The sequence below is a fragment of the Notamacropus eugenii genome, chromosome 6 (assembly GCF_028372415.1).
Source record: "Notamacropus eugenii isolate mMacEug1 chromosome 6, mMacEug1.pri_v2, whole genome shotgun sequence".
Lineage (NCBI taxonomy): Eukaryota > Metazoa > Chordata > Mammalia > Diprotodontia > Macropodidae > Notamacropus > Notamacropus eugenii.
The window spans coordinates 59,616,598-59,626,774 of NC_092877.1; the positions used below are offsets into that span (position 1 = coordinate 59,616,598).

A 10,177-nucleotide genomic window follows, 5' to 3' on the forward strand; every position below is an offset into this window, starting at 1 on the left:
AATGACTCGTGTATTACTTTGCCTCATATAGTTATAATGAAAAAAGTGCTAGAGAAATGTTAGTCCTTGTTACAAAAAGCAAGAGCGAATTAGAGTCCCTTTATCTATTTATTCATTTCCAGACACCACTGTCACACTGTTCGAGATGAGTTTTGGCCCCCACTAAGGAGTTAATCCAGGTCTATTGCAGAGGCTGCTTAGCAAATCAATATGGGCTTGCTCTGATTAGCCCAAGATGGATGTTTGGGAACTGCAGGGAACAGGAACTAAGGCTGTCAGACAGAATTGATCTCATTTGCAGAAGGACACATTAATCATTGTGTACTTGGACAAGAGAAGGGTGCAGGATACACCCAGCAAAGTCTTTCAGCACGTTTAATCACCCCAACACACAGAATCACACTGTGTCACCCCACCACACAGAACCACCAAAGCCCAGTTAGGTACATATAAAAGATGGTTTGTTTTTGCAGCTTCGTCTTTTACATTATAATCTGAATTAAAAACCAGGTGATTTCTATCTTTCCACCCAGTTTCCAGAATCTCATTAATTTTAGAACCGGAAGGAGCTTCAAATACTTTCTAATCCAATCCATCCTTGAACACAAATCTTCTCTAGAGTCTTCTTATCTCAGCCATGTTGGAAATGCAGCCATCACTCACAGGCTTGATCCCACTTCAGACTGGAACCAAAGCTTTGTCTGTTGTACTTCCAAACTGGGATGGTTTGCCTGTCCTTAGGTGGTCTGGTGGCTCCCCACTCCCATGGACTCATCATATTGGTGCTGGAGTTGTAGATATCAGAATGGCTTTAGGCCTACCATAGCTTAGAACCCCCAGCCTTATCCTCTCCAGGATTATAGCCTTGAACTGCCATTCTGGCTTTTCCATAAGGGATTATGACAGAACAAGGAAGTAGCACCTGCATTCTTCTCAGTAGAAACCAACTTCAAACCTAGGTAAAGATTCAAATGAAAAAAGAATTCTCAGATATGAAGAACCAGATTTCAGTTAATTCTGAATCATAAGGCTATTTGAAAGATTTGGTTCTAGAAAGAACTTTAGTGATCACATGGTATAACACCCTCATTTTCTAGAGGAGCACAATGAGACTGTGGAGACTGAGCATCATATGACGTGGATGTTATCGTTCAGTCATTTCAGTTGTGTCCAACTCTTTTCGACCCCATTTGGGGTTTTCTTAGCAAAGATACTGAAGTGGTTTGCCATGTCCTTCACCAGCTCACTTTATGTCATTTGGTTCTCTCTCCCCATGAACATCCAAGGTATCAGAGAATGAGTTTTTTAGACCCTACCTTGGCAACTCTCGCAGATTGTATCAGTGCAGGGAGTGTTCATTCTCATGAAATCTTGGATCTCTCAAAGAATCAAAGTAGGCCAAGAGATTACCAGCAAAGGTAAGAGAGGCAGCCAAGGCAAGGTGAAAAGATCACTGGACTAGAATCAGGAGCTCCTGACTCTACCACTTAGTAACTAGGTAATTTGAGCAAGCCCCTTAACCTTCTATGTCTGTAGGGATTAACTGACCTCTAAAGTCTGATACTGTATTGTTTAATGTCCACTCTAGTTCTAATATTCAGCATCCCAAGTTACCTTCTAGGCATGCCATTCTATGGGAGTTTTTTTTTGCATTCATATTTATTTTAAAATAAAATTTTTTTGATATCTTTTCTTTTTATATCACCTATATTTCTCCTCTCCCTTTCTCAGGTAGTAATCCTTTATGACAAAGAATAAAATGGAAGGGGGAAAACAGTTTAGCAAGATTAATACCACTTTGAAAATGGGTGACATTATTTGCAGTGTTCTACACCCATAGTGGAGCAGCTAGGTGGTACAATGGGCCTTTGAGTCAGAAAGATCGGAGCTCAAATCTGGCTTCATACACTTAACTAGTTGTGGGATCCTGGGCAAGTCACTTAACTAACCCCTGTTTGCCTCAGCTCCTCATCTGTAAGACAAGGCGCACCAAGGAGGAAATGGCAAACTCCTTTGGTATCTTTGCCAAGAAAATCCCATCAACTTTTGACCATGGGGTCTTGTAGATGACTGAATGACTCAACAACAGTAACAGCAAACACCCATAGTCCTCCACCTCTGCAGGGAAGGTATAGAAGCACCTTTTCCTAATCCTCCTTTGAAGAGGTGGGAAGTCAACTGATGTGGATCATTGAATATTCAGGGTGGTACAAAAGTCTTAATGTGGTCTTAAGATACTAGTTCTTTAAACTAAAAGCTTAAAAGCCACAAAGCTAATGGCTTAAAACCACTCTAAGATTATCTGTACACTTGGACCATCTCTGTGAATTACTGTCATTTTAATCCCATGCATTGTTAATTAGCAGTTGATTTATTCTAAGCTCCTATAGAATAGGAAGCATTTCCTGTTCCATCTTCCAGCTTCATACATAGCGGACACATGGTAAACTTCATGAATGAATGAATGAATTCTGGAAACAGTGACAGGAATATTAGTCAAGAAAGACATACGAATGAAAGCATTGTGACTTGAGGGCCTGGGACGCTGGCACAGTCACAAATTGGGCAAACTTCATAAGAGGAAGATGGTGAACCCCACATTTGGTCTAGGGATCCCCAGATACAACTAGAAGTAGGTTTAACAACATTGTCTGCATTGGTCATTTTCTGACCAGTTTGGAGGCTGAAGACTAAGAGCATCATCCATTATATCTGCAGCCCAATATTTCACATTATCACAAACTTTCAGAGATAGAAAAGACTTTTTCAGAAGCGACAATCCCCACTGTGATACTCCATCAATTGTATATGAATAAAGATTGGATCTCTGATGCCATGGAACTCCCAGATGAGAAAACTCTAACCCCCAAATTCTTAACCTGGGGTTTGTGAACTTTTTGTTTTAAAATATTTTTATGACGATTTTGATATACTGGTTTCCTTTGTAAAATCCTACATGTTTTATTTTATGTATGTAAAAATCATTAGTCTGAGAAGGGATCCGTAGGCATTCCCAGACTTCCAAAGGGATCCATGACAATAAAAAAGATTAAGAGCCTTCTTTGCAATGTTAGTCTTAGGGAGTTGCCTAGAAGACTGGGAGGTTAAGTTGCTTGGCCCAGGGTCACACAGTCAGAATGTGTCAGAAGAGGGACTTGAACCCAAGTTTTTCTGGCCCTACAGCTCTAAGTTCTCTAGCTATCATGCCACTCGACCTCCCTATCATTTATGTACTTTAGACTAATTGCTAGTAAAGATTTGAAGATCCCCATTATATTTCTGGTGGTTCAGTGGATAGAGCATTGAGCTTGGAACCAGGAACAGTCATCTTAATGATTTCAAGTACAGTCTCAGATACTCAGTAGCTGTGTGACCCTGGGCAAGTCACTTAACCCTGATTGCCTCAGTTTCCTCATCTGTAAAATGAGCTGGAGAAGGAGATAGCAAGCCACTCCAGTTCCTTTGCCAAGAAAACCCCAAAGGGGGGTCACAAAGATTTGGATATGACTGAAATGGAAAAAAAACATTATTTTTCTGGGTAATCTAAAGGGGAGCAGAGTTAAACACATAGTGATTACAGATAGAAAAGGATCCTCACCTCGTTGGGTTAGGGAAGCATCCTCATGTTGGCAAGACCAAACCAAGGGCTGGTGAGAGCATGTACAATCAGGACTCTGGACAGTTCCCCAACTAAACTGTCTTCCTTCTCCCTCCAGTGTCATCATGACCGGTGCCTACAATAATTTCTTCAGAATGTTTGACCGGAACACCAAGCGTGATGTCACCCTGGAGGCCTCTAGGGAAAGCAGCAAGCCCAGAGCCATCCTCAAGCCCCGCCGCGTCTGTGTGGGTGGCAAACGCCGGAAAGATGACATCAGCGTAGACAGCTTGGACTTTACCAAGAAGATACTTCACACAGCCTGGCATCCCGCCGAGAACATCATTGCCATCGCAGCGACAAACAATCTTTACATATTCCAGGATAAAGTGAACTCCGAGATGCACTAGGTTTATCAATAATCCTCTGTATTTATCAACCAGCCTTTTGCAGATGGTACGAGATGACCGTCGGAGAGAGAAACAGAGAAAAAGAAAAGTGGTCGTGGTGGTGGAATTTGTCCTTCTCTGTCCCAGCTTCCCACCGCCACCTCACCTTCCCAACCCTCCCTCCCCCCCACCCCAAATTCCCCAAGATGATGATGATGATGGCCATTTAATAAAACAGAAACCCAGGATTCACTGTAACTAAGGGGCAAAAGGCACTCCAGCAAGGTGACACGCTTGTCAGTTTTTTAACAATTAGGGTCCATTATACACTCTCTTCCTAGGTCTTTAGTGTTTACCACATTATTAGAGCTTTTTTACATCCACAAGTTAAGTTTCCACTTCAAGCTTCTCTCAGCACTTTGGTTTCTATACAGATTTAGCATGAGTGATGGAGAGACATCCCTTCATCACCATGGCTGTGGAGACAGCTGGTGAACCTGAGACCAGCTCTTAAGGTTGACCAGGAAAGAGAACCCAGGTTCAAACATTGGCCTTGCTATTTATTTGCTCTGTGACCTTGGGCAAGTCACTTTTTGAGGGGTGGGTGGGCTCAGTTTCTTCCTCTGTAAAATGGAAGTTCAACCGAATGATCTCTAGGTTCTTTCCAGGTCTTATTGCTTCAGACTAACATTCATTCTCCCTTTTTCTCCCACCTACCTCCCTCACATCAGAAAGCAACTCCACAAACATATTTGCCAAGTTCAGTTTTACTTCTCTTCCTTAAATAATCCAAGTTTATTTCAGTTTCTAGAGGGAAAGAAAAATGGTGACTCATGTGACTGCTAGCAGTCCCTGAGACCTGACTTTAAGGTGACTTTTTTCATCTCTGTAGGACATTTTTATGTATCCTGGGAGAGACAGAAGCAAATTTAATTTGACTTATGTCATACAGATCTCAGAAGGTAGGAAGTGGCTTGTTAAAAAGCATCGTCTTCCATGGCTGGTACAAGGAGTGGAGGAAAGAACCCTGGATTGGGAGAGAAATGACCTGGGTTAGATACTACCTCTGGTGTTTGTTTTCTTGGGCGAGTCATCCCATCTCCCTGAGCCTTAGTTTCCTCAGTGTGCAAAATGATGTGGTTGGACATAAAGATCCCTAGGGTCTCTTCCTTCTGTAAATGGGATTTTAGGATTGGAAGGGTTCTTGAAGATCATCTAGTTCCATTTTCCAGATGAAGAAAATAAGGCCCAAGGAAGGAAAGGAACTTGCTCAGTGAGGTCACATGAAGGTAGTCAGGGGCAGAGTTGGCATTCTCACTCAGGTCCTCTGTCTCTGAAGCCAGTGCTTGCTCATTGTCCCCACACCATGCTGCCTATGATCCCAAGTTTGCTCTGCCATGTTTAAGGGTTATGAATTTTGCCCTCTGTGTGCATGTGCAGCTCATGACTCAATGGCTCATGTCCTTGGATGATTGAGCTGACTCTAAAAATTAAAATAAAAAGCCCATTTAAAATCTTTTTGGGGGTGGTGGTGGAGGGGAATAATTAACACAACTGGGCCAAGAAAACAAATGGCAGATTTCTTGTCCTTTAAGGGTATTTTACTGCACATATGGAGTTGAGAGCTCTAACTCTCCCAAAGTCAGCAAACACATTTGCAAACTGTGGTTGAGACAGATCACTGATTTCATGAGCCCATCTGTGTCTTAAAGAAAAACTCATCAGTCCCTTGAGAAAGTCCACATTCACCATTCCCCCCATTAGCAAACAGACAGTGAAATGATCCTGCAGCATTTTGTATTTTGATTTAGAAAGCAGAGAAATGTGACCACAGCTTACAGAGATTACCAACAGGATCCAACTTTTTTTATAATGATGTCTTGACATGACCCAGAAATATTGTCCAACTGAAGTTTTCTCGACCAATAACTATTTTTGTGTATTTAAAAGCACAAACGCATGTGCACCCACTTCCAGCCATACTATACAGACACTCTGAAATGTGTACGTTAACTTTTTTTTAAAGAATCAAAGGGAATGAGGAATGTTTGTTTATAAATCACTGTATACTCTAAATGACTTGGACAGTATTATATGTACATATTTATTCTAATTAAATTTAACAATCAGAGGGTTGGTTTGGGCTTGGTTTTGATTTTGGTTTTGTTTTCCTTGTAAAAAGGTTTAAGAATGTGGTAAATTGTATAGAAATCTTGTTAGATCTAAACTAAAGCTTTGAGGGTCTCACACAATTATTTGGACATTTTTCCATTTCCCCATTTCCCCTTTTGGCTCAAATGGCTAACAGCTCTTACTTGCATTTACTAAAAATACTGTCAAACCATATACTTAACTTTCAACATCTTCAAAGTATGAGTCTATAGATAAGGTATTATAAAGCAGGTCTTAACACAACAGTTATCATTTGAATTTCTTGTACCTTAATTCCGTTTTTAAAATTTAGGTACAAAAAAAAGCTCTTCTTTGAAGGAAAATGTGTCTCTGGAACTCTGGGAAATTCCTAATTTCCAGACAGAAGCATGCTCTCATCATGAGTCAAGTGCAGAAAATGTTATAGGAGGGAAAAGAACTAGAGAAAAAATTAAGGACCAGTATGTTATTCATAAACTTTGCATTCTTACTGTGATTCAATTTTCTGGTCTTCTTGAATGTATGAGAGGTAACATTGTCATTGTGAGGGTTTTTTGTTTATTTTCTGATTTTTTTTCCATTTTTTTTAAAACAACTTTCTTTGGGGATTAAGCTTTCGGTGGTGTAGAGTAAGTGGTGGTAACGTTGGTCAAGCTGATTGTTCTGAAAGCTGTAGTTCATGGCTGCATTTTTTTCTTTGTGTTTCACAAACTAGCTAACTGTTGTTGGATAAAAATATAAATATGTTAATACCAGCTTTTTCCAATAAAAGGACAACAAAAATGACAGACGTAAAAGGCTCGAAAGTGTTCTTTCTGTCTGAAGATGGTATGGGAAGAGCTAAGGATTCAATTCAATTTCATTCATCCAACAAACATTATCTGCTCCATGCTAGGCACTGTGCTTGATACTGAGGATATAGACCAAAAAAAAAAAAAAAATAGAGCCTTTTCTCGAAGAGCTTATATTCATTTGTCTGATTTAGCCTAGCAACCCAATTAATGAATGCTACTGTCTGGAGGGGTTTTCTGGAGAAGTGTCCCTGACATGGGCACCAGCCTTCCTTCCTTTCTGAGAGCACCTAAAAGCTCACTTAGTGAGCTGAAAGCACCTGTGAGTTATCCCAGGCTTCTGAGCTAGTTTAATAATGTTTTTAGGAGGGAGAGCAAGAATGTCTGGTTAAACCTCTGGCAGAGAAGGACAGTTCTGGGAAATCCAGTTACCTGATGACTTCCTGTATGTATGTCTCTATCTGGGTTTATGTTGTGTGTGTGTGTGACTGGAAACAGCCTCATAAAATAGGCTACATTACAAGCCATTAAAGATTTGTACATGCAAGGGACTAGAATTATCATACACCAAAGGGCTTGGCCACTGATCACAAAGTCGCTGATAAGGTCTTCTGAATACTTCCCTATTCTGAAACTCAAAGAGTTTCAAGGAGTCTTGAGATCAGAGGCCAAGAGATGCTGACAGCCTGGATTTTGACATAGTGCTGGCTAAGGTCTTTCTGAATATAGTAGCATGAGACCAGGGGTGGAGGAAATGCAGAGTTTAGTCAGGGAGTGAGGTGAACACAGGAGGATTAGACCAGAGGCAAATATCTTACACAATGTTATACAAATGATGAGTTCCTTAGAAAAAAGAAAAGTGAAGTGTGAAGTCTGCAGGAGGGTGATTATTACTGAACTGAGAGGATCAAAGAAGGTTTTAGGAAGATATTGTATTAGAGTTGGATTGTGAAGAATGGGTAGGAATTTAGTAGCTGACTGAGATGGAGAGGGGGAAGGGCATACCAGACAAGGAATGATGAGGGGGCATAGGGACGAAGGGAGAGGGAAAAGAGAGAGAGAGAGAGAGAGAAAAGAAAGGCTGTTCTGTTGACAGACAGCAGTATCATTCAAAGCTTTGCCCTAATTTGTTACACTTAGTGAGCTGAAAGCACCTGTGAGTTTAGAATGTTTTCTCTAATGATTTGACATGGTGGAAGAAAATCATCCAGAATGGGAAGCAGCTGTGTTAATGGTGGCCATCCTGGAAGTTTAGTAATCCTAACCCCGACTCAGTACTGTCAGTAACCAACCATTTGGAAGGTCACTTTCACCTTGTTGCTCTTAATTGGCTTCATGTTTTTCCACCTGTATGCACTTTACCTCCTGTTCTAGATGAAAAACGATGAAAAGAAAAATTGCTTCCATATGTGCAGGAATTTATGGTTCCCAAATATTTTCTAGCTTAGTAGGAAAAGAACTGGATTTGGAATCAGGGGACTTGGATTCAAATTCCTGTTCTGATATTTATTAATTACGGTATTTTGGCTAAGTCACACCTTCTTTCCAGACTTCTATTTTTTATCTGTAAAATGAGAGGATCTCTAAGACTTCTTCTTGTTCTAAATCCTGATACAATGTGGCAATTAAAAAGATTTGTGAGACAGAATTTCTGGGTAATTTAATCATTTTATTAATAATGCCAGCACATTTGTTAATAAAAGGACAGTCATTTGGCTGTCTCTCTTAGACCAAACACAATCATGGCAGCAGGCTCACAGTTTATATACCCTTTTAAAGAGTAGGTGTTCCCTCAAAAGAGATCAGTCTAACAATTCACAAAAGAAAAACCCAGTGGATAAAGAATCTAAAGAATCTAGATAGTGACATTCAGCTGGACAGGTAGCCCATCTGGGCCAATGGTAAAAATGTAGGGAGATGTTGTAGGTGGTCCATGAGCTGTGCCCAGATTGTACTGCATTTGGGAAAAACTGTGGGGTGCTTTCAATGTTCTTAAGGTGCTCTATCTCCCCCACCTCACCCTCCCCACATACCACCACCACCACCATAATCCAATATCTCTTCAATATCAGCATTTTCTTAGTGATACAAATCATGGGTCTTGTAAAACAAGAGTGAAGAAAGGAGATAGTTGGGGAAGGCATCTGAGTGATATGTGATGAGAAAGAGGGATGAGAAGCATCTCTTGGTGAATGGTATCCTTTTCTTTTTTAAATTTTCAGCAAAGCAAGGTTCATAGCTGAGGGAGTAAGGAAAGGGGAGCCATGTGAAGTTTGAGAGGGAATTAAAAAGTTTGAAAATGCTATTGTGGTGAGTGGAATAGTAAGTTAATTGGGAAGATACAGGAAGATTGTCTTGCCCAAGCAAGGGCCCAGGTGAGATAATGTAAATTTGTAGCGGATCCAGTAAACCCTACTTGGTGGTATTCTCCAGTTCCATTCAAAAGCATGCACATAGGAGTAAAAGCAACAGTTGTAGGGGGAGCAATTCAAAGTTGGGACTTGGCAGGGCATGACTGTTAATGAGATAAGGAGAAGGGACTCATGATAGAGGATAGTGCAGTGTATATTTGAACTGGTTCACTGAACAGTCAAGATGAGGAAGGGAGAAGAATGTAGCTAGTATAGGGGTGATGGAAAAGGACTGAAGAATTGAGGGACTGGAGTTCCCAATGAAGATGAACAGGATCACAAATTGTAAGGCAGAGGGAAAGATGGGATGATAAAAGGTTAAAATCAGACAAAGGCATTTCCAAGTTCATGACCATAAATGTGAATCATGCATAGGTAATAGCAGGATCAAGAGTGTGACCATCTCCAAGTATAGCCACGGTAAAGTGGAGGAATAGGTCATGGGAAATGAGTAAGATGATGAACTAGGGAGGTAGGGTATTTGAGGGAGGATCCATATATATGTGTTAGAAATGCGCAAGCATGAAATAGGATTTGAAAGTAATTCCTTTGGCTCCACCAGGAGCCAACATAATGCCCCAGAAACTGTATAAAATGAACTCTGTCTCTTTCTTTCCCCCAGGGTATCATCCCATCTCTTTATGGGTATAAAGAGACCGTCTCAAATGCAACCTTCTCCATGAAGTTTTCCCTGTCCCATAACATCTTCCACTAAATTATAAGCTCCATAAGGCCAAAAACTATCTGTCTCTCATCTACATGTTGCACATATTCTACTGCTGAACACAGCAGGTGTTTAATATTTGTTGAAATGATTACCAAATTCTGAACGCCTTA

General features: G+C 40.6%; 1 protein-coding gene across 6 annotated transcripts in view; it reads left to right on the top strand.

Annotated features, from left to right (window-relative positions):
• The window catches only part of PPP2R2C (protein phosphatase 2 regulatory subunit Bgamma), a 399,818-nt gene extending 392,883 nt beyond the window's left edge, over nucleotides 1-6,935 (top strand). For all 6 annotated transcript variants that reach the window (XM_072620180.1, XM_072620183.1, XM_072620181.1 and 3 more), the window contains one exon: nucleotides 3,717-6,935. In XM_072620180.1, the coding sequence (XP_072476281.1) occupies nucleotides 3,717-4,008 (292 nt within the window). In that variant the 3' untranslated portion in view covers nucleotides 4,009-6,935. The remainder of the gene's footprint in view (nucleotides 1-3,716) is intronic.
• Nucleotides 6,936-10,177: the final 3,242 nt, after the last annotated feature.